The following is a 25993-nucleotide window of genomic DNA, read 5'->3' as shown; positions in this document are numbered from 1 at the left end:
TTCTCCAAACCAAAGGGTCACTGGTTCGAGAGGCAACCCACACACTGATGTTTCTCTCCCTTTCTTTCTCCTTCCCTTCCCCTCTCTCTAAAAATAAATAAAATCTTTTTAAAAAATAAAATTAAACAAATTTAAATAAAGCTCTTTAAAAACCAGTCATATCTTCAGCATTCTGTAAGAAGCTTTCATTTCATGACTAAGTAATACCCTTTATAAAGGAGCCATTTCCCTCTAATAGATAATAACTCAAAGTAAGTTCCACAGCAACGATGTATCTTCTAAGGAAACACTTAGGATGAAATCAGGCAGCACAGTATAGAAGGTAAGAGTAAGTCACTCTCTACCCAGCATGAACACCCAGATGTTCTGAGCTGATGCAAATTACTTAACTTCTATGTCTCCATTTCTCCACCTGTAAAATGGCAGCCACTGCTAAAAGTTATTATGAAATTTAAATAAGATAATGTAGCCCTGGCTGGGTGGCTCCACTGCTTGGAGTGTCATCCTTATACACCAAAAGGTTGCAGATTCAGTTCCCAGTCAGGGCGCGTACAGGAGGCAACTGACCTATGTTTCTCTCTTCCCACCCCACCCCCAAATCAATAAACATATCCTCGGGTGAGGACTGAAAATACTAATACTAATACTAGTAGTAGTAATAAGTAGTAGTAAGAAGATAATATACATGAAAACCCTTAGCCGCCCAGTGACTGGCAAGGGGTAAGCAGTCAACAAATGTTAGCTCTGATTACAATTATTTTATAGGCACTAAGAGTTGAAACATCTTTGCTCTCCTCTCAAACAGACCAAGGGACTGAAAATGAGGCTTTCAAACCTTCCGTAAAATTCCAGCTTTAATTAAAAAAAAAAAAAAAAGGAAACGAGTTGTTCCTTACTGTACATGAGCAGTGTGCCTCCTGAGGACCACCAGGCCAAGCAGCCTGACGGGAGTGTACCTTCCCAGCCCCAGCAAACTCGAGAGCGGCCTGTAGAGCTTTTAAAATCTACCAGTGCCAGTGTCCTAAACCAACAGACCTATTTGAATGGCCTCAGACCTTTGGATTTTTAAAGCCCCACAATGATTCTAATAGGCAATCAGGATGGAGAATCCTGTTTCAGCCCTTGTCGTTACAGAAGCTAGATAGCGCTCTTCTCTTAACTAGACCCACCAAACAGTCCTCACTGCCTGTAAGTTAAAAACGAATTCCATGGCCTGCATCAAGTTCCTTATGCTATAATTCATCAAGTTCTAATACTAACATCTGATACTCTAATTATGTGTGGGTTCAAATATACATTCCAAAAACCTTAACAGCATAGAATTTCAAATTAATACACAGTTTCTTGGTTTTTTTAATTAGTTACACAAATTATCATTTTCATTGGTAAGATCATTCAATTAGCTACATGCTGCACTCCACGGATATTTGATTTCTAATCTGGTGTAAAAACTTAATACTCTCAGAAAGTGTTTAGTCATCAAGGCATACCCGGTATGACTGGTAACTCATATCAGGGAAGTACTACCTTGAACACAGTTGAGTCATTTATTATTCCCAAAGTACCAAAGATTTTAAAACTGCCAAGTTGCTAGCTTCCATTTAATGCCAATGATTATATTTTATTTAGCTCAAGCTTTATATACAATCTTCTGGCTCAAATATTGTGCTAGGATTCCAAGCAAATATGGAAATAAATTACACCTAAAAAAGTTTAAGCATAAAAAAAATTTAGTCAACTATATAAAGTTAGTCACTAAAAGTATAAAGAAGAAATGGGATACAGCTTTTAATATTCAATTTTAGCTTAGTTATCTTACACCTGCCATCTGATCATTAAAATGTGAAGGAATGAAGGCATCAGTAAGTATAAATTGGCAGTTACAAAGCAGTCATGGGGATGTAAAATACAGCACAGAGAATACAGTCAATAATAATGTAGTAACTATGTTTGGTGTCAGGTGGGTACTGGAAATATCGGGGTGGGGGTAGGGGGAGAAAGTGATGTAAAATATATATGATTGTCTAATCACTATGCTGTATACCTAATACAAAATAATACTGAATGTAAACTGTAACTGAAAAAACTTTTTAATGTGAAGGAAGATATCTGTATACTTTGTAAAATGCTCAACCTATGACTGCTCAATACTCTAGGAAATGCTTGGAGCTGAACTGTGACTGTAACTGCTGAGCTGCAGACTTCCGCTTTTCTGAACGATACCTCTGAGTGGTGTTTTCTGAAACTGGCCCGGTTTGGCAGACGGAGGCAGGACTGTGTGTTTTGGGGTACTTTTAAAGGGAGCGGGATTTAATGGCAGACTTCTGCCATCATTCTGAACTTGTATAACCTTTAAATAAACAACCCCTTTCCTTTTACACCAAACTCTTGACTTGGGAGCCACGCTTCCTAACAGCAGGCAATTGAACCCCACCAGTGGTGGGGCTCTGTAACATAAGCACTAAATTTCTAATAATCTTAAATAAAGTTCACTATAACATTAAAAATTTAAAGTAGGACAATACTCAGTCAAAGGACTTCTGGCCAAGATAGAAGCATAGGTAGACACATTTTGCCTCCTCACACAAACAAAAGGACAACAAATTAAAAAAAAACAAAAAACAAAACAAACAAACAAACAAAAAAAAACAGGACTGACAGAAAGTCAAACTGTATGGAAGTCCAACAACCAAGGAGTTAAAGAAGAAACATTCATCAAGGCCAGTAGGAGGGGCAGAGACGGGCAGCCAGGCAGAGAAGACACGTGGCAAGGCGGCAGTTGGAGGACTCTGCAGTCCCACATTCGCGTGTGGATAACCCAGAAGGAATAACTGGGGAGTGAGACAGGCCCCACAACCCAGGGTCCCAGCGCGGGGAAATAAAGTCTCAAAGCCTCTGACTGAAAAACCTGTGGAGGTTGAGGGGGTGGTAGGAGAAACGCCCAGCCTCACAGGAGAGTTCACTGGAGGGACCCACAGGGTCCTAGAACGTACACAAACCCAACTACCCAGGAATCGGCACTGGAAGGGCCCAATTTGACTGTGGGAAGCAGGAGAAGTAACTAAAAACTGACAGAGAGTGGAGCAAGCGCCATTGTTTCCTCTCAGACCCCTCCCTACATACAGTGTCACAGCACAGCAACAAGAGTTACCTTTCCCTCGTGAACACCTAAGTCTCCACCCCTCACTACATAACAGGAGCCCTGAGACAAATAAAAATGGCCCAAATGAAAGAACAGATCAAAGCGCCAGAAAAAATACAACTAAGTGACGAAGAGGTAGCCAACCTACCAGATGCACAGTTCAAAACACTGGTTATAAAGACACTCCAGGAACTCACTGGGTACTTCAACAGCATAAAAAAAAAAACCCAGGCAGCAATGAAGGTTGCATTATGTGAAATAAAGAAAAATCTACAGGGAACTAACAGTGACAGGAAGAAAAACAGGACTCAAATCAATGGTGTGGAGAAGAAAGAGAGAAACATTCAACCAGAACAGAATGAGGAAATGAGAATTCAAAAAAAGGAGGAGAGGCTTAGGAACTTCCAAGACATCTTTAAACGTTCCAATATTGAAATCATAGGGGTGCCAGAGGAATAGGAAGACCAAGAAATTGAAAACTTATTTGAACAAATCATGAAGGAAAACTTCCCCAATCTGGCAAAGGAAATAAACTTCCAGGAAGTCCAGGAAGCTCAGAGAGTCCCAAAGAAGTTGGACCTAAGGAGGAACACAACAAGGCACATCATCATTAAGTTACCCAAGACTAAAGACAAAGAGACAATCTTAAAAGCAGCAAGAGACAAGGAGACAGTTACCTACAAAGGAGTTCCCATTAGACTATCAGCTGATTTCTCAAAAGAAACCTTACAGGCAAGAAGGATCTGGAAAGAAGTATTCCAAGTCAGGAAAGGCAAAGACCTACATCCAAGATTACTCTACGCAGCAAGGCTTTCATTTAGAATGGAAAGGCAGATAAAGTGCTTTCCAGATAAGGTCAAGTTAAGGGAGTTCATCATCACCAAGCCCTTATTATATGACATGTTAAAGGGACTTATCTAAGAAAAAGAAGATCAAAAACTATGAACAGTAAAATGACAACTCACAGCTATTAACAACCAAACCTTAAAAAAGAACAAAACAAAAACAAACTAAGCAAACAACTAGAACAGGAACAGAATCACAGAAATGGAGATCACATGGAGGACTATTAGTGGGGGAGCAGGGTGGGGGAGGGGGGAAAAGGTACAGAGAATAAGTAGCACAGATGGTGGGTAGAAAATAGGGGGAGGTTAAGAATAGTATAGGAAATGGAGAAACCAAAGAACTTATATGTATGACCCATGGACATGAATTAAAGGAGAGGAATGTGGGTGGGAGAGGGTGTGCAGGGAGGAAGGAGGAAAAGGGGGGAAATGGGACAACTGTAATAGAATAATCAATAAAATATATTTTTTAAAAACAAAGTAGGACAACACTTGATGCAATTCAAGGTGACTACATCCAAAATGAAAGAGTAAAATTCGCCCTGGCTGGCATAGCTCAGTGGATTGAGCGCAGGCTGGGAACCAAAGTGTCCCAGGTTCAATTCCCAGCCAGGGTACATTCCTGGGTTGCAGGCCATAACCCCCAGCAACCACACATTGATGTTTCTCTCTCTCTCTCCTCCCTCTCCCTCTATCTCTCTCCCTCTCTCTCTCCCTCTCTCTCTCTCTCTCTCCCCCCCTCCCTCCCCTCTCTAAAAATAAATAAATAAAATCTTAAAAAAAAAAAAGAGTGAAATTCAACTTAAAAGAGGAGATGAATGAGAATATATCTACATGCAAATGTCTACAGAAACCAAGCTGATGAATCTCATGCACCACCATTCCGTTTTACACTATGTCTGGAATTTGCTTCAAAATAATGGGGAAGGGGAAGCTGCAACAAAAGGGCTGCATGAGCTGACGACTGTCACAGATAGGTGGTAATAGAGGACTCATTACACTAGTCTACTTTTGGGTATATTTTACAATTCCAATAATAAAAGGTTTTTTAAAATTCAAAATCTACTCTAAAAGCTATTTTAAAACTGTACACCACAAACTATGAAACCTCAATACAATGAAATATAATGTAGGCATTAAAATGTAAAGAATGTCAATTATTTCAACACCTCAATATGTATATATGAAATATTAAATTAAAATCCATTTATACTAACCAAAATCAGATTGAGTCTTAATCTCTCTCCGAAGATCAACTGTGTCTCATAATTTCAGACATTCATCAAGATTTACAGAATAAAAACTCAGCCACCCTGTTGTTCGAGGTGAAGTTACTTCTTGATGCCTCCAAGTATCAAACCAAGTTTACCCCACTGAGATAACACTAAAAATGATACAAACCTAAGAGACATGGGAGAAAATTCCCATTTACTAGTAAACTTGCTATTTGCTAGACACACCATATCTCATTTAAACTTACATTATCCCAAACTCTCACTTCCATGAGACAAAAACTACTACCTACTCAAATTTTACAGGTAAGGAAATCAGAGACCCAGAGAGGCTCTCGGCGATGAAACCCTGCAATCATGTCCTACTTCAAAGTCCAACACATGAGGCCGCTCCACTGCTAACACAGTGGGAGTCCTCCCTGCCTCAGCCCCCGAACTGCAAATACACCTGAAGAAATTCAAGCTGTGGGACTGAACAGCTTACTGCCACCAGACGGTGCCCTGAAAACAAACTATTCTAGACACAGGTAAACAAAATCTTAATTAATTGACCTGACCACCATTTTTCTGATTTAGGTATTAACCTATACATACCCACTTACAAAACTTTTGACACTTCAGAAAAACTTTTACTCTCCCTAGCTTATAATTTTAAATTCATAGTTCTGTAATTCTTAACAAGCTGTAAAAACTATAGGAAAACAAACATCTCTCAGAAAGATTTTACGGAGGAAAAAAGTTACTAACAACTTTTTAAGAAGTTGGGCAAAATATAACTTGTGTAATTTGGAGATTTCACCAAAGCTAATCTTTGCCATAGACTTTAAATGAGAGCAAGTGATCAGGTTTCTTTTTATTTTCTAATGATATTTATAATATTATACTATGAAATGAACAAAGTATATGATAATCCCTATTTTAAATACCTTCCTCCTTTCAGACACAAGTTTACTAGTAAATGGGAATTTTCTCCCATGTCTCTTAGGTTTGTAACTTCACCTTGATGAATGCCTGAAGGAAGGAGGAAATACCTTCCTCCTTTCATCCACACATAGATCTGTTATGTATAGTAACCTTTTTCCTTTTATATTTAATCTTATATACGTGCTCACACACGTATCTGTAAATATACATATGTATATACGTATACACACCCCCCCAAAATGTTACAATGATCATGTCTAGAATAGATGGTAGGCTCTTCATTTCTCTTTTAAAATTTTCTACAAAGTACTGGTATTATTTTTATAAAATGCCCTATAAATGTTATTTTTTAAATGCATAGAAAAGAAACTCTAAAAAAGACTGGCCAGAGACAGATGGAAAACTGATGGTCCCCAGGAGATGACGCAGTGGAGCCGTAAGTGTTTCCTCAGACCATTACAAAAGGGGGCTGTATGGGGCTTATAAAAGTGTAATTGTTACTTTCAAACTCACTGAGTTTGTTAAGGTTACTAAGCCTAAGTAATTCCAAAATAAACACATGATCCTTGGGTCTCCAATACTGTCTTCAGTTGAAGTCTGTAACTGTGAGGTTCAGAAACATTAAGAGCATCCCTCACTGAGACTCTTGCTTGGGGGCCCGTGTAGAACTTTATACCACTGGAAAACAGGTTTAAGGATACCCAAAATAAATACAGAAGTAATGGCAGCTCCCCTTCCACGTCCATCATTCAGCAACATGACCCTGTAGTACTAAAGATGTGGTTCAACCACCCAAATGTTTACAAACAAGAGTCCACAAGTGACTCTCCTTTTATCTCTCTCTATACTGCTCACTGGCACTAAGTTTTATCAGCATATTATAGAATTGTACCCCTTAAACCGATATAATTTTATTAACCAATGTAACCTCAAAAATTCACTTACAAAAAGCTTCTATCAGCAAACCTTCTCTACATTAAGATGCAGGTCCAAGTAAGTGATTATTGTCAGCATCCGTCAGAGTTAGCAACTGCCAGGGTGCACCTCTGCAAAGTAAGCTGAGCAGTGAGGCAAAACCTTACTAAACACCTTTCCAAGAACTGTACCAACAAAGCAATACCAAGAGCATCTGACATCTGCACAAGTCAAGTCAGGAAATGAAACAAAGTGCATGGGAGAAATTCAACTCAATGCTGAGGCATAACAGAAACAATACAGCTGTACCCAGGATCTCTGGTCCAGCTCTAGAGTGCTTGCTACAAACAACCAAGATATCTGCCAATGCCTTTAAGGGTCATGGTAGAGCAGAATTTAAGACATAGAGCATTCTAAACTACTGTGAGCTCCTCTCCTGCACCCCCTGCCACACACACCCCACCTACACACACACACACACGCGCGCGCGTGAATATATAAGCATAAGCCTGCTGACATACAACATACAGTCCTCCACCCACAGCTGCCCACCAACTTAATCCTTACCCTAAATTTTCACTCTTTAAAGTATTAAGGGAATACTTTTCCTGTGTAAAAACATCTGACTTTATAATGAAAGTCACTGAGAAAATGAGATCCATTATATAGCCAATTTTGCTGAAACATAACCATTCACTAAAGACAGGGGTCCTCACAGAGTTCTACAAATACACTGAGAAGGACTTTTAATGTGTTATCTGCGTTCTTTAAGTTACTTTACTTCCAAGAAGACAATGTTACATATTTCTTGACTAAGGTGACTGTGCCAATAAAATACAGGGAGAAGTATTACTGCTGGACCCAGCTTCCACCTCTAAGTAAAGCCTTTCCATTTTTATAGCTAACATGACAAAATCTACTTTTCAGCCAAACTTCCTCAACACAGCAGTTTAGATACTATTTCAAATACTATTAAATTTAATAGCAGGCCTAAATTCAGACTTCTCATTTCACTTTTGCACCTACTGGAAATTATTTCACTCAAAATAATTATGTCTTCAGACGATTTCCTATTTCCACTTAAAGTGGAAACAAATTAGAACACTTCAAATTCTATTTGCACTTCCCAAATACAGTAATGACTCATTTATCTGGCATCAGTAGAAAATGAGGTTCTCCACAGTGAGCATTTCCCAGATAAATGAAGTCCACAGGAGCGGAGAGCTCGTCTGCCGGATGCCCGCTGCACCCCCCGGGCCTAGAACAGGGGCTGGCACACAGTGGATGCCCAGTGACACTCACCGAACACGTAATAAAGTACTAAAGGTTTTTTATTTTCAACCACTTGCTGAAAACTTTTCTCCAATTATAGTCATACCTCCTTTAAAACAAAACAAAACACTGAACAGAAATTAAGCTTTTCTTACTTATTTGAGCTATCTCTATAAAGAGAAATCACTCTACCCTCCTACCATATACCTATAATGCCCTAAGAGAAGCTATTAAAACTCACAGGGCTTTTTGCCACCATATTTAAATGGCATCAACATACTATGCTTTCTAACTTTTCCTTTCCTCGTATTAGCTGTCACTTCTATTTGCTGTTGCTGCCTTATTTTACACACAAATGTCTGGAGAGGTTCTGAAGTTAATTCGGCCCTGGCTGGTGTGGCTCAGCAGATTGAGTGCCAGCCTGAGAACTGAACACCGTTCAATTCCCAGTCAGGGCACATGCCTGGGTTGCAGGCCAGGTCCCCAGTTGGGTCCCCACTGATGTTTCTCTCTCCCCCGTCCCCTCTCTCTAAAAATAAGTAAAATCTTTAAAATTAATTCTACCTCCAAAGCAGAATAAAATACATAGACTTAGTTATAATTCAGAAGCTTTTCCCACTTCTGACCTGTGTCTACATTCTGATTCTATTTAACAGACTCCCTACACCACCCACCACATTCTACATAAAATCTGGGATGGTTCTGTAAGTTTTAAATGAGCATCTTAAGGATTTTTATTTAAGTTCTAAGTTTCAAATATTAATCATGAGTAATGGCTCAAAGACTAGGCTAGCTCCAATATAAACTTCAGGGTATATTTTTTTAATCCATTTAGGAGACACCAACCACGACAAAACTGGATTTCATCGAGCTTGACATGCTATGATAGGGCTGTAATTTAAACGCACTGTTCCAAAGTTCATGGCAGCAAAAACCAAACACACCGGCAGCCATGGTGTGCTGTGCTCACACCGGAAGGCACATCGCCCTGAACCTGAGAGTGGAAAGGATAATTTAAGTATAGCGTTTAGTTTATATAACTGGAGTTCCTTCCCCACAACAAGCTTTGAATAATGTTTATAATTTAGCAATCAACTGAAATGATGAAAGAATTACCACAACTGAAATAAAATATTTATGTATTTCAAACCAGCAGAATTGTGTCTTCAAAAACTAAAATAAGCTAAGACAAACCTAGTTCTGAATTAGGGATGGATACAAGTAAAATGGGGGATTTGTTTATTTGGGTTTTTGAGTCTCTCTTCTTTTTTTTAAAGATTTAATGAACTTTCATTTGAAATAAACCCAGTTTACTAAATTGAAGGATTTGATTACATAGTCTTTAAAAGTAACTAGTTGGGTAAACAATATCCAGGAGTCAAGAAAATAAAAATTACTTCAAAGTGTATTGTGAATATTCTTCCAAAATCACCAATATTTCAACAAAAATAGTTCAACGGAAGATTCCAGTTCCTGGTACTGAACTGAACAAAGAGAACCACATGTTTTTAATGGTTGCTCATAAATGACCCAAATAAATCTCCAAAAGAACAGCAGCGGTTCTTTCTGTACTTTTCCCTTCAAAACTCACAAGACCAATTCCATGCAGAAATAAAAATTACCGTACCTCACAGTACCACTCACTCTGTGATACATTTATTTGTTGCCATGAAAGCTGGTGCCGCAACAAAGTAAATGAGATTTAGGGAAAAACTTATTTTTATATTTTAAACAGCATGAGATATCTTTACCATTCAAGACAGAAAGAGTACACCCACCTCAAATGAGAAGATTTTTCAAACCAAGGGAGAGACCTAAGTATTTATATATATATATATATATATATATATATATATATATATATATATATGTTACAAGAAAGCATTCCAAATAGCTCTCCAATCAACTATGATGCTGACCTTAGATCACAATTACACTCTAAACTACCATTTATAAGAAATGAAGCCTACGCAACAGAAAACATAACTTAAAATTTAACCACTGATGTTCTACTTTCCCTGACTCTGTGAATTAAAACAGAGCAACAGCACACCCTGCTGGAAGTTAGTAATACAACTAGAGCAACCAACAATGCAGGATTGCTAACATTTAGACCAAGATGAGAATTACTTCAAAAATGAATTCTAATTTCCCACTAAATGATAAAAGTTCTTCATGGACATCAGCCATTATTTACCTATACATGTGATCTTAAGGGTAAAATAAAAACTTAGAATAATTTTGCCCTGAATGGTGTGGCTGAGTTGGCTGGGCATCATCCACAAATCAAAGGACTGCAGTTCAATTTCTGGTCAGAGCACAAGCCTAGGTTGCTGGTTCAGTCCCTGGCTGGGTGCATACAAGAGGCAACAGATAATGTTTCTCTCCCTCTCTTTCTCCCTCCCTACCCCTATCTCTTTAAAAAGGAGTGATTTCAAATAAAGATATTGCTTTTTCTTTTGGGGTGTGTCTCCTCAGGCAAGGGCAACAAAATAAAAAATAAGCAAATGGGACTACATTAAATCAGAAAGCTTTTACACAGCAAGGAAAGCCATCAACAAAAATGAAAAGGCAACCTATTGCATAGAAGAAGATATTTGCAATGATGTATCTGATAAGGGGTTGACTTCCAAAATACGTAACTTATAAAACTCGGCATCAAAAAAGCAAATAATCAAATTTAAAAATGGGCAGAGACCTGAATAAGCACTTCTCCATAAAAGACAAGTAGATGGAGAGCAGACATATGAAAAGAGGCTAAATATCACTAATCATCAAGGAAATGCAAGTAAAAAACACAATGAGGTATCATCTCACCTGTCAGAATAGCTGTTGTCAAAAAGAAAACAAACTAATTTCAGTGAAGATGTGGAGAAAAGGGAACCCTTGTACACTGTTGGTGGGCTTGTAAATTGGCACAAACACTATGGTAAATAGTATGGAGGTCCCACAAAAAATTAAGGAAAAAACTACCATACATTTCAGCAATTTCAGTTTGGGGCATTTATCCAAAGAATATGAAAACACTAATTTGAAGAGATGTGCACACCCCTATATTCACTGCAGCATTATTTACAATAGTCATGATATGAAAGCCACCTAGGTGTCCATCCATAGATGAGTGGATAAAGACGATGTGGTGTACATATATACATACACATACATATAACATTGTATAGATTTCACTGTGTGTATGTACATACACACACACACACAATGTAGTATTATAACTCAGCTGTAGAAAAGAATGGAATCTTGCCATTTACAAGAACATAGATGGACCTAGAAGGTATATGCTAAGTGAAATGAGTCAGAGAAAGACAAACACTGTATCATTTCACTTACATATGGAATCTAAAAAACTAAGCAAATGGCCCTGGCTGGCACAGCTCAGTGGATTGGGCGTGGGCTGCGAACCAAAGTGTCGCAGGTTCGATTCCCAGTCAAGGCACATGCCTGGGTTGCAGGCCACGGCCCCCAGCAACCACACATTGATGTTTCTCTCTCTCTCTTTCTCCCTCCCTTCCCTCTCTAAAAATAAATACATAAAATCTTTAAAAAAAAAAAAAAAAACTAAGCAAATGAACAAAGGAAACAGACAGACTCAAACAGAGTACAAACTGACAGTGGCCAGAGGGCTAGTGGGAAGAGATACAAACTTGGAGTAAGTCCTGGGACAGGAGAGCACAGGGAGCAGAGTCAGTAATATTCTAACAACTTTGTGTGGCGAAAGATGCTTACTAGACTTCTCGTGGTGGTCACTTTGTAAGAGATATAAATGTCAAATCACCATGGCATACACCTGAAACTAATATAACATTGTATATCAACTATACTTTAATTAAAAAGACCTTTACATTCCAGAATGAAAAAAAGACACTGCCTTTTCCTTTTTCCCACTCATTTCCCTAGCCCCACAGCCCCAACCACCCTAGTAATTTTACCATTTTTCATTTTATCCCTTAAAGTATTTTCAAATATGCTTTCTGTAAAGGAAACTGGTAATCACATAAGTGAAAAATGAGGCCATTTTCTGCATGTGATTGCATGAAGAACCCCTTTCTTCTTCTCATTCCAACTTGGCCTCAGAAACATCCCTGAAGACCACCGTTAAGAATCCACAAGACAGCCTAGTGGTCCATGAACCACAATTTTCTTTCCACTGGCAAAATGCCTATACAGATTCTGGAATTCAAAAAATGCAGACAATATTAAGAAACCACATGTCATGAAACTCCCATCTAGTACACTTCAACATTTTCCTAGACATGAAAATCATGGAAGCCACTGTCTAGATAACCCAACTTGGTGCTCTCTCTGTAATAAACTCACAGGAGTCAGAGGGTGAACAAAAAGGCATCAAAGTTTTGTAAATGTGCTCTTTTGGCTACAGAAAAAAAGCTCGTTGGTACACTGAATTCCCTTCTTAAAGAAAACAAGATACTCTAGCACTGATCTACACTGTTGTGGGTGACCAGTGTTAACTTCTTGGCTCCTTGCTCCCACACCTACAAGGTTCTGACTGGCCTGTGGCCAACCTGGAGTATGCTCTTCATCACAAAGGCCAGCAACTGAAGATCCAATGCCGAAGGAGGGCCAAAGAGGATCAAACACTTCAGTGTAGCGTTCCCTCAAGAACTGCAAAGGTCAATCACCTCAGGTCTATTTTTCTGAAGTTGTTTCTAGGAGTATTACTTGGTTCATTATTTCAAAGTGCATTCAAATTATAATGTTAAAAGGATACTAGCCCTGGCCAATGAGGCTCCGTTGGTTCAAGCATCGTCCCATTTCCAAAAGGTTGCAGGTTTGATTCCAGGTCAGGGCACATACCTAGGTTGTAGGTTCAATCTACAGTCTGGGTGCTTACAATCCCTGGTCTGGGCACATATGAGAGGCAACCAATCAGTGCTTCTCTGTCTTACCAGTGTTTCTCTCTTTTCCTTCCCCTCTCTCTAAAAGCAATAAGGAAATGTCCTTGGGTGAGGATTGTGGGGGGAAAAAAAAAAAAAGGATACCAACCTCAAGCCTCTTTTCCAATGACTCAATTCTGTCTTTTTTGCTTGCCAGATTGGCCCGTGTATAGCGGCTCTGCCCAGGGAGATACAAAACTTGACTGTAGCATTCTTCCCACACCTGGTTATAAGCTTCACTTGAGAGCTCTCCATGGCTCATACCTTGTTTCACCACCTCCATCTCTTGTACCAGAACATCCTGGGCCTGTTTAAAATAATAATTTCAGTAAGTTTGAGTACTAGAAACACTTGCCATCAACAGGCAGCTTTAAAAGACTAGTTTTTCCTCCTTCTTTGGGCAAAGGCAAGTAGTTCTAGTTGAATGTTTGTTTCTTAGAAGGGGAAAATAATACCTAAGCAAAATGAATAATGAAGCCTGTAAGTCAATTCCCACTGGTCTGAGAAGCCAAGCATCCATGTATCCTCAATACTATAACCATTCTTTGCCTTCACTCATTATAATAGAGCTATCATTTCTCAGGTGTCCACTATGTGCCAGGAACCAAATTTAAAAGTTTTACCTATATTACCTCCAAACACCACAACCACCTTCGAAAGTAGCCAACATAACCCTTATTTCAGAGGTGATGAAACTAAGGCTCAGAGAGGTTAAACCCCATGTTCAAAAGCACATCGTTAATAAGCAGACAAGGGAGGATCATGCCCAAGCCAAACACCCCTAACACTTGGATGACCTCCTTCCACTCTACCAGCCCTCCATAGGAAGGACTTCATCGGATCGTAAAAAGAAACTAAGCATTTTTCTGACATGTGCCTTTTTTCTCATCAGAAAGAATGTCCCTGACATTGCTAGAGAATGAGATTGGGGGGGGCACAAATCAAATCATGAGGGTCACAGACCAGCTTCTGTTCACTACTAAAGAAAGTTTAAAATGACAGAGTGAGGGTGGGGGGAGTTGGACGAGCCGGGGTTCAACACAGTGTTAACGTTTAAGCAGCTGCCTGAACTTGCCTAACATTTTTGAGCCCGTTTCTCATCTCTAAAATGGGACTAATATACACAGAGCACCCAGCCCGATGGCAGACACACACACTCTGTGAGAATACCACACAAGCTTTTCCTAGCCCTTTGCTTCATGGTTCATGAAAAACTGAGAACCACCTTTTTGTGCTTTATAGAAAGCTTTCTATCATTCTAGTAATATCAGAAAATAAAGAGATTAAAACATATAAAACTAAGAAATGACCAACATATAAGAAATTTAAACAAAAAAATATGAAAAAATCACATCTACAGAAGAGAAAAATGGATACTTTTAAATAATACCTCTTAGGGGAAATAACGAAACCAAATTTAACATATTTAATGAAAATTTGATACTTTACTATAGGAGAAATGGTATTGCACTCTAAAACCGTTCACAGCGAAGCACTGACGAGCTCACCCCTCACAATCACTAGGAGAGCGTGGCTAAGTTGTCTTTCGGCAGACTTCATGAAGTCTGCTAAGTAAACAGCTGCTTCAAATTCTTTTTGAAACACCTGGCTGGCGTAGCTCAGTGGATTGAGCGCAGGCTGGGAACCAAAGTGTCCCAGGTTCGATTCCCGGCCAGGGTACATTCCTGGGTTGCAGACCAGAACCCCCAGCAACCACACATTGATGTTTCTCTCTCTCTCTATCTCCCTCCCTTCCCTCTCTAAAAATAAATAAATAAATAAAATCTTTTAAAAAAAATTCTTTTTGAAACAAACAGAACTATAAATAAATATGGAAAAATATTTAAACTAATTTGTTTCAAACAATTCAAAGCACTACTTACAATAGTTATTTTCAAAAGTTTTATTAGAATGTATCTCCTACAGAACCTCTGTCAGCAACAATACAATAAATTTAGAAAACCTTATCTTCATCTTCCCCTCATACTTTTACTCTACAGGAAAGAAATTGTTCAAGTATCAAATTCACAATCTAATTCTCAACCCCAGTTCAATGAGTAAATGTACTTACCACAGCATAGGCACCCAGCACGTGTCAACTTCCCACTGCACTTACTTAAAAGAAGTAACTCAAAGTTACTCCAAAATCGGGGGCAAATTGTTGAAATATAAAGCTAAGCCCTCCTCCCTTTCTCTATTTGCTAAAAATCCTTTAATAAACATGTATCACTTATGCCATAAGAAAAATACAAAGTAAGGAAAAGTACAGAAGAAAGAAAAAAGAATCTTATTTTGTTTTCTCCCAATTATACATTTAGCCCACTCTAATCAATGGGTCTATCGTTGCCCCTCAGGGTTAAAGACTAAAGAAAACAGACTTTTAAGCTAATGACCACTCTGCTTCCAACCATGAAACAATTGTGTTTTCTTATGCCATTGTACAGATGCTGTTCACAATCTCAGCTGTTCGCTCTATCGGAGTAGAAAGAATAATACACACAGAGGCAGAGACAGGACAGACTTTACACAAGAAACTATTTCTTTCTTTACCCAAAAGGACAGGAGGAAATCATGTGAGGACAATAAATTCAGTAAAAAATATTTCCTTTCACCCTGACCAGTGTGGCTCAGTTTGTCAGGCATCACCCTGCAAAGCAAAAGGTCGCCTATTCAATTCCAAGTCAGGGAACAGGCCTGGATTGTGGGTTCGGTCCCCAGTTGAGGCACGTGAGAGGCAACCAATTGATGTTTCTCTCTCACATCAAAGTTTCTCTCCCTCTCTTTCTCTCTCCCTTCCCCTCTCTAAAAATAAATAAATAAAAATCTTAAAATACATATATATTTTTTCTTTGAAGTAAAAAGTTTAATCTGTAAACATTTTTATATATTCTTGTTTTTTTATATTAGTCTAAACAAGTGAGGTTTAAGTGTTAAAGGCATTTAATTCTATTCGGATACAGCAGAGTTACAGAGAAAACGCAGCCGTAGCAACTGCCAGTCAGGCACACACCCACGAGACAAAACACCTTGCCACCAGGGCCAGCATTTCATCTGATGAAGGTCTGTCACTGAACACGGGAGAGCTTGAGGGGGGTAGAAAGTCCTTTTCTTAACACTTCATATGAACATTTATTTCTTAACCATGTATGTCAGCTGTTTGTGAATATGAATGCGGGGAAAGAAGTTAACATTTGTCCCTGATACACAGTATCAAACAAATACTTGACTCTCAAGACAAAAATATTCCTGCTCGGTCATACCTTTTTCAGGTCTTCTTTAGAGAACTTTTCATAAGGGTTATGTTCCAGATAGGCAATGTGCTCTGAGTTATTGGTAGCAAACCCTACAGGTTTTCCTTTTTTATTTCCAGACGGCTCATAAGGGTGATGTAGAAGATCATAATGAAGCATTGTGATCATCTCTTTTTTGATTAGTTCTTCACTTTTCTGTAGATCTGTTAAAGGTGGTTCTACATTTAAGGGTCTTAGAATAGTTTCATTTACCTAAAATTGTAAAACAAGTAAAATTACCAAACATATCACCGCAATATACTAACATTGTTACTTGCTCTAGCATGAATTAAATAGCGGTTATACATTTTTAAAAGAAATCCCTTCTAAAATCTTATTTGCACCAGTGGTGGATCTGGGAACTGTTTTACTATATTCCAAAGAGTAGACAGAATTTTGTTTTATAGATTTTATGAATGATATAAAAAACATCAACCACATGAAAAGAAACTTAAACCTTCTAGGCCAAAAATTCTAACACTTACTTCTGATGGTCTTGGAAGATCTTTCTGGACAGCTTTGTGCATTCGTTTCATTTCCTTCACACGCTCTGCATCTCGCATGGCCTAAAAAAGTTATTTTTATATCCATTATTGCTGTTATGCAGTATTTAACACATTTGAATGAAGTTCAAAACTTTATAAGAACATGTGTGCTGAAGAACTGAAGCTGTAGACATCTGTAAGTTTGCAGAAAGGCAACAGAAGTTAACCTGTTCACTCTCTCAGTGAAAAGGAAACTAAGAACTTCCAACGTCGACTGGAGTGATCTCCAAACTTACACGGCAGGGTCCATCAGATAACTGTCCTTTTCTTGTCTGAGTCAGAACCCTAAACTTACAGGGACTATTTCTCCTACCACACAACCATTTTCTTTCACCCCAAAGCTACCTTTTTAACTTAAAAATCCAGCCAATGAATGTGCTGTTTCCTGATTCTCCAATTATGAACAACGTGGGATAACACATTAGAACTTCACACTGTTTCTGAGCAAATGCATCTGTATCTATCTCCAAGTAGCTAAGAGAACTAAACACAAAAAGCATTATCATATATTCCCCACCAAGAAGCACATTCATGTGGTTTCCTCTAAAATATGACTTCCATTGATGCCATTCTCACTCCAATCCCATTAATTATTCAACTTCTAAAACCATCCTGAAATAGACTGAAAGGGGTCACACAAACTCAGTTTTACTTCAAGATTCACCACTTTCCAGCCATGAGACCTGGGAAAGTGAACTTAATTCACCTGAGCCTGTTTCTTCTTTTCTAAAATGAAGGTAATAAGTATCCTGTATACACCACCAGGTTGTTATATACAAATGAGAAAGTAATTAACTATAGATATGTTAGTACAAAGTGTTACTACTATTATTCTGGCACACTCTAAGTTTGCAGATCCACATTTTTTATTAGTTCACACTGAACTAAAACCATTGACTCAACCAATCCAAAATGTACTTGTTTTCAAGGCTGATCAGTAACATTTTTCCTTGCCTAGAATGATAAGGAATGTCTAAAAGACTACTTGTGTGTATTTTAAGGAAATATAATGAATTTGACAAAGGGTATTTAAATTAATATATATATATATATATATCTACATTTTAAGAATGCCTATCAAAATATTCTGAGTATGTTATTAATTATGTGAGTATATACTATTAATGGTGTACACTGATAATTTACTTTAGGGTAATTTTTTTAAATATTGAAAAAAACTTTTAAGTGGAGATCTTGAGATATTTAATGGCAACTCTCTATTCTTTCAGCTACTGACACATTTGGCAAACTCACCCCTCCTTCCCTCCCACCACAATCACCCACCTGCTTTCGTGCGTCCACATCAGCAGCATCTTCAATGTAGGTGTCATCTATTTCACGGTCTTCCAGCTCCTTCTCAGCATTTTCTGGTAGAACAATTTCAAAGTCATTCTTGGGGGCAGGAAGACCCATCAACCCTAAACGAAGGTGTTCACGAGACTCTCTTTCCTGTAGGAAAAAAATTTGGTCCTTCTCAATTCATACACATTAAGTATGCAATCAATATTCTATTAAGGTTTCTAAAAAATAATTAGCCTAATTTTAATTCTAGAAAAGGATCCCTAACTTCAGAGCTGAGACGAGTTTTTAAATTTCTATCACCATTTCTTCCCTACATTAAAATGAATAGATTTGGAATCAATGAACTTACTCTGGGATATTCTCATTTGGGAAGTACTTCTGCAGGGGGGCGGGGGGAGTCCTTCAGGATTTCTTCAATTTGTCCTTGGACTAATAAAGAACTGAAAAGATGCCTGAATTTTTGTGTGTGTGCCCATGTTTGTATTTTTAATAGAAAGACTAGATCATATGTAGGCCAAAAAGTAGCCCACTGTTCATGAAGGTAACTGCCTGGCTTCAAAGCTTTCCCCAGTACATCCTCGGCCCACCTTTCCGGTCTCACTCACGCGGATGCTAGGTGTGAGGGCCAGATGAACTGCTAAGACACATTCCACGCTCATCAGGCTGTGGCCTCCCTCGAGGACAGCCACCACCCTTCTTCTGAGCGCTCCTCCCCAACAAAGGCTTTCGTAGTCCCCACCCCAAAAATGTTCTCTCTCTCTCTGGCCATGCTACAAGCATGTTGGTTTTACTCTAAGAGCTTACTATGTTTGTACAATTATTTTTTAACTTGGTTTAGTACTGCCAATTTCTCCAGAGTATAAACTTCTTTAAGCCAAAGAATCACTTTACTCAATTTCAGATCCCCTGAAGTATCCAGATCTGTGCTTTGCATACATGAGGCTCTTCAATTGGCACTAGATGATATCAATTCTGGCATTAAAAACAACTCTAACCAAATCTATACATGAAGTTAGAATTTGTGAACTGAAAACCGGTCAACATCATTGGAACTCATTAAAAAAATAAATATTTCACAATGATTTTCTGTAGTAACATGGCCAGAGCAAAACTGCAACTTTTTGTAATTCCCTTCTACATCATCATGCAAAACACATGAAGGAAAACTTCACTAAGATCAGCAATAAACATCACATTGTGTTGACTCTGAGATCTAGATTGCCCTTGCAGAAGTACAGAGCAAACAGAGGAATTAAGGGTCAAAATCTAATTTGAGGCATTCAAAACTATTTTACAAAAATAAAATAAATTTTTCAAATATCATTCAAGAAAGTATATTAGTAAATGACAAAAATTAAAATCATAAAAGATACAAGGAGAATTACTATAGACATAATATCCACAAACATATTAATAACAAGAAAAAATAGACATATGAGATCAAAAGTTTCCCTTCTTAAGTACCGCTGATCATTTTCCTTTTCTATTGTCCACAGGTATACAGATTCTTAAGATATATGTAATGTGCAATGACTAGAGAGGAAAGGGAAGTTTCATTCAGCACCCATAAGATATAAAAACAATTTTTTAAGGAGTAGTCAAAGGGAATTGACATGGTACCATCTGCTTCACATAAGAGGGATCACTGTAGTCTGCCATTCCATCCTCAGGATTAATGTTTAACTTGTCTCGAAGAGGAGTTCTACCCGGGGTGGAGTTAACAACTGGTTTGGGAGTTGTCCCACTCCGGGGAGTCAGCCCTTCAGATCCATGAGAGGGAGTCCTAGAAAGACAAAAACTCTAATTAATAAAAGTGCTGCTTTTATTTGTATTGTGCTTTCAAGTGTTTTTCACATGAATTATTTTACAAGAAAAACAATAAATAAAGATTCCAGAAATTCTGTCTCCTACCTAGTTTCAGGTTAGATCTCTAGGTTAAAATAAAGCTTTGGCCCTGGCCAATGTGGCTCAGTTGGTTGGAGCATCGTCCCGTAAACTGAAGGGCTACTGGTTCAATTCACAGTCAGGGCACATGCCTCAGTTTCGAGTTTAGGGCGTGTAATAGAGACAAACAATCAATGTTCCTCTTTCTCACTGATGTTTCTCTCCCTCTCTTCCCTTGTCTAAAATCAATGAGCATATCCTTGGGTTTCGATAAAAAATAATATCAATAAAGGTTTGTCTCAGCTAGCTTAGAATTTATACATAGTATTTTTTATTTTAATGACTTCAAATAAAGTCATTAAATTTGACATTTCTTGCCTTCATAAACTAGGTCCATCAAACATTATCTTAACTTTTTCTTGATGCATTAGGGTGGCTAAGAACATCCAGTGACCACAGAGGAGAGCTACCACAGCCAAAGACCCCATATTCTCTGAGTTCAGGGTCTTCGTCTTTCCATTTCCACCCTCCCTGCCTCTACTGGCTGTCACATTGTTATCATCAGTGTGTGCACTCTAAGTAGCTCCTCTCCTCACATTTTGTTTGGAATCATATCTAAATATGAATACTTCTGAATGATAGCTAATAGAATCTCTTAGGAATTAAGTCCATAGACTTTGCAACTTAAATTTTAATTGTTCAAAGCCTTTTTTATTTTGGTTGCTTACTTCCTGTATCTTGGGTGTGTTCCAGACAGGTGGTGCTGCCAGACAGCTGTTCCCCAGAAGTAAAGTATTATCGGATAAAACTTGGTCCCTGCCCCCAAGGAGCTTACAGACTAGTTGAGAGACAACACATACACAGGAAAAGAGGAGGTAGGCTCTCTTACAAGCCTTGCAAGAACTGTTAATACATAAGGACGTGGCCACTAATGGTTCTTGATCCTGCTGTCACGTACAGTTGTAATGGATGCTTCCCATACTAATAAGCAACCAGTGGGAGGACATATTCTAATGTTTAAAATTAAAAGTAAACCCCAAATATTTCCAACCTTTAAAAGCTCAAATTCATTTAAGTATGATTTGCTTCTATGACATCTGTATCTTAAAAATCCTTTTTAAAAACACAGTAGCGTAGAACAAAAGAATTGCAAACATATACTCAACTCTAAACTCTAGTTAATGATACACACCAGGAAGTCTTAGGTGTGAAATTGACACCTGCAAATTACTCCGAAATGCACTGAAATAAGGTGGATTGATAACAATGGATGAACATGTGATAAAACAAATACAGTACAATGTTAACGACTGCAGAATCTAGGTGGTGGGTGTGGAGATGTTTGCTTTATCATTCTTTCAACATCTCTATTAAAAATTTTCATAATGAAATGTTGATGGAGAAATGTGAAAGGGTCTTCTTTAACTATCAAAAATATGAACAATAAAATGGCAATGAATACATATCTATCAACAATTAAATCTAAAAAAACATAATAAATAAACATGCAGAACAGAAAAAGAATCACAGACACAGAGAAAGTTCTGACGGTTGACAGATGGGAGGGGGGATGGGCAGAGAAAGGTGCAGGGATTAAGAGTACAAACTGGCTGTTAAAGAACAGGCATGGGGATGCCAAGTAATCACAGGGAATATAGTCAATGACAATCTAGTAATTATGTGTGGTGTCAGATGGGAGCATCAGGACGATCACTTATGAGATATGTAATGTCTAATCACTGGGGTGTACACCTCAAACTAATGTAATAATTAATGTATGTCAACTGTAACTGAAAATAAAAAAATGATTAAAATAAAAAAATATGTTGGGGGACAAGCAATATATCAAATTCACCAAATGATCATTAACAATGGACTTATCTGCTCTTTTAAATCAGATAAAAAGTATTCAGAAACAAGGTGTTGGCATCAAAAACTGCAAAAAGAAGGAAGCTCCATATAGTATTTAACCATTTCCTGGATACTATTATGTGATTTACTACTGTAAGTGAGGAAAAATCAAAAAGGCAAGCTGATCACTTTTCCATTCTGCTAACATTCCTAAAGCAAACATGTTGTCCAAGTCCTCAGATTCAAATTTAACTAAAACAGAAAATACTTGTTTATTTACAATACCTGAATGGGGTAGAAAGAACTGTGTTTGGAGTCTGTACAACCTGCCGCTGTGGAGTCACACCTGAGAAGTCACTCTCGTGCAAGGGTGTGTTAAGTCCACCTTTTAATGGGGTATCCACATTGGTCAGGGCCATGAGGTTCTGGGCTTCCTGATCAACAAGAAAGTAAAGTATTTTAACAGAGTAGACAGAAGAGCAGAATCTTCTCTTCTGGCCCTACTATTCAAATCTGAAAACAGGCAAAATTCTTATATATTTTCCCAGTGAAAACCGAGAGAGAAAATGACTACGGGGCCGTAGGGGGTTCAATACTTCCATTCCTTCTGTCAATCTGATGTAGTGCCTCAGAAGTTTAAGAACAAAGTTTTTCACGTCAAGAAATGCTTTTGTGGCCTCACATATGAAATGACCACTACCCAAAAGCTTTTCCTATTACCTGTGCCAAACCTCTTTATAATCACAAAGAACGAAGAATTCCAACTTCCCAACATGAGCTTATGCTAAGTGTTAGGTTAGAACACCCAAACTTTAATCTAGCTTTATCACTAAGTGCACCCCTAGTCTTGACTAGCCTCTCTGAATCTCAGATTCTCCTACTGGGAAGTTAAGACACTACCAACTGGCCTATCCACTTCATAAGAAAACTCATGTGGGCAGGTTCCTTTCCTAAGTCTTGCCCAACCTCAGTCCCTCCACTATTACCCTGTATTCATTACTATCACACTCTACCTACAAGTCTGTTAATACCCAACTTCAGCTCTATAAGAAACTGTTATTTTTTCTTTTTTTAATTGTTCAATTACATTTGTCCTCATTTATCCCACATTACTCTCCTCTGCCTTACCCACACCCCACCTCCCACATTCAATCCTCCTCACCCCGCTGTCTTTGTCCATGGGTCCCTCATTCATGTTCCTTGAAGAGACTTATTTTTAAAGATAGTCATGACCATTATCTCTCATCTCACATGCTACACTCCCTCCATCGTGAGGTGGGGTCTATGTCCCCTCCTCTTGAATCTAGGTGGATTCACTTATAACTAACAAAATGCAGCATTGAACGACGCTGCTTGACTTCCAAAGCGATGGTAGAAAAACGCAGCTTCCCACAACACTCATTGTAACACTCCCATTGGAGCTCTGAGGGACCAAGGCAGAAGTTCAAACTTCTGATGCCACCATGCTGTGAGAAAGCCCAAGCCACATGGAGAGGCCATGTGCAAATTCACCCCACATTCCCAGGTGAGGACCCAACCCACATCCAGCACCAAACACAAACATGGAATAAAGGTGATTCCAGGCCCTATCTATCAAGTCACCCTCAAATGCTGAGTCACCACAGCTGAGGCCCTAGATGTCATGGAGGAGACACAAGCCATTCCATCTATACCCTGTCTGAATTCCTGTATAACGAAATGTTTTAAACCACTAAGATCTAGGGCAAAAAGAAGATAACTGGAGCAAGACATTCCATTCTTCACTATTCATGAAAAGAACCTTAGGTTTACCATTACCAACTTTGTGTGTTCTTTCTGCTATTCCAAATACAGAGCATTTTTCCCCATCTAGGTTCCCAAAAGGCTGGCCAACTTGATGCCCTCCAGGTGGGGAATGGAAGTTACTTCTCTGGGGAATCTGACTAACCCAGGAGAAAAGACCTAGAAACACTGACATCAAGAGTTCCCCTATGAAACACCCCAGCAAGTTCAGCTGACCAGGAAGCCCAGAGCCAAGGAGCCCCCCACCACACACACAAATTTCTGATCAGCTCTAACTGCCCCACCACTACTCACAGACGCAGGCACAGAGCCAAAGACCAAAAGATATTTAAGGAAACACATCTCATATGAAAGATCGAGAATAAAACAAAAGAAACTTAAAGACTATGCAGGGAAAAGGAAACCTATAAAAACAAAACAATACCATCATTAATTGCCTCACAGAAATAAGAGAAGATATTCATATGTAAAAAAGCAATGTTAAAAAATGAACACATTTAAAAAAGAACTCTTGGAAATTAAAAATATGATAGTAGAAATTTTAAAAGTTAAAATTCAGAAAATCTCCTAGCAATCAGTCAAAAAGTTAATTAACACAGAAAACCAGATAGGAATAAATAAGGAAAATTTGAGTTTCACAGAGAAAACAGATCAATGAAAGGAATGAAATTTCTTTTAATTTCAAAATAACTTCCCAGAATTGAAGGCCATGAGTCTCCAGAATGAAAAGATCCACAAAGCACTTAGCATAATGATTAAAAACAGACCCATACCAAGAAACATGCTTGTGAAAAAGAAAAGCTCATATAAACTTCCAGAGAAAGAAAAAAACAACAGGTTTCCTCTTAACAACCTGAATGGCACCAGAGGTCTCAACAGCAGCAATGGAAGCTTGAAGGCACTGGAGCTCTGCCTTCCAAACTGAACAAAACCCGCCCTGGTTGGCGTGGCCCATCATGCGTTCGATCCCTGGACAGGACACATGCTTGGGTTGCAGGTTTGGTCCCAGGTCAGGGCACAAACAAAAAGCAACCAGTCAATGTTCCTCTTTCACATCAGTGTTTCTCTCTTTCTCCCTGCCTTTCCCTCTCTCTAAAACCAAAAATAAGGAGAAAGCTAAGATGGCGGCCTAGGTAAACATGGCTTACCTCCTCCCACAACCACATCAAAATTGCAACTAAACTATAGAACAACCATTATTCAGAAGCACCAGAAACTGAGTTGGATGAAGTTTGCCCCTCCCTACAACTATGAAATTGAAGAGGAAATCACATCCATACTGACAGGGAGGGCAGAGACACGCAACCAGCTGGTTTCAGTGGGTAAAAATCAAGAGGGATATCTTGGGAACAAGGAGGTCTCAGCCCCACATTAGGCCTCCCAGCCCAGAGTTCCAGTACCAGGAAGATAAGCCTCCATAACCTCTAACTGTAAAAAACAGCAGGGACTGAGGCTGTGGAAGACAGAAACTGCTGGCTTCCCAGGCAGTTCCTCTTAAAGGGCCTGTGCACAGACTTACTCAGACTCACTCCCTCTGAGTTCCAGCTCAGGGCAACAGCTTGAAAGGCACAGAGGCATACAAGGAGGAACTGAAGTGTCTGACATTAGGGTGAGAACTGGGGGACAGCCTTCTCCCAGACAGAAGTACTAGCAGAGGCCATGGTTCCTTTTTGGATCCCTCCGCACACAGAGCTGGCAGGCAGGTGCTGTACCTGAGACTCCATCAACCTGGCTTACACTGTTTGCCCCACCATGATGATTCCCTGAGGCTTTTCCCCACCCAACTCTCACCCCCACCCCAAGCTGTTAATAGTGGCTTTTCCATATGAATGGTTTGCCTTGGCTCCTGCTTCACATTATCCTAAATCCTCTCAAACAACCAGCATCTGGACTCAGTGAGCTCTGTACTACTTGCTAAGTGGCACCAGGCCTGGCACTAGCAGCATCTGGCCTCGGTTCACAGCTTGGCCTTGCTTGGGCACCTTCAAGCCCAGCGCAAGTAGCAGCCATTTGCAGATCACTCTGTAACTTATACCAAGTAGCCCAGAACAGAACACAGGTGGTGGCTCATCTTGGCCTGCACCTCCCGGGAGGCCCCA

The 25993-nt window shown here is 38.9% G+C and overlaps 1 protein-coding gene across 1 annotated transcript in view; it reads right to left on the bottom strand.

Moving 5' to 3' along the window:
• Window positions 1–25993, bottom strand: part of CDC5L (cell division cycle 5 like) — a 50084-nt gene that overhangs the window by 2971 nt on the left and 21120 nt on the right. The window contains exons 9-14 of the mRNA XM_045842665.1: window positions 22398–22546; window positions 19998–20160; window positions 18360–18524; window positions 17016–17096; window positions 16501–16743; window positions 13350–13547 (exon numbers count right to left, since the gene is read on the bottom strand). Coding sequence (XP_045698621.1) covers window positions 13350–13547; window positions 16501–16743; window positions 17016–17096; window positions 18360–18524; window positions 19998–20160; window positions 22398–22546 — 999 coding nt within the window. The remainder of the gene's footprint in view (window positions 1–13349; window positions 13548–16500; window positions 16744–17015; window positions 17097–18359; window positions 18525–19997; window positions 20161–22397; window positions 22547–25993) is intronic.

Source organism: Phyllostomus hastatus, unplaced genomic scaffold (assembly GCF_019186645.2).
Source record: "Phyllostomus hastatus isolate PE091 unplaced genomic scaffold, TTU_PhHast_1.1 phas_contig_40, whole genome shotgun sequence".
NCBI lineage: Eukaryota > Metazoa > Chordata > Mammalia > Chiroptera > Phyllostomidae > Phyllostomus > Phyllostomus hastatus.
The sequence above is the reverse complement of the archived record's forward strand: the minus strand, read 5'-3'. Positions and strand labels throughout refer to the sequence as shown.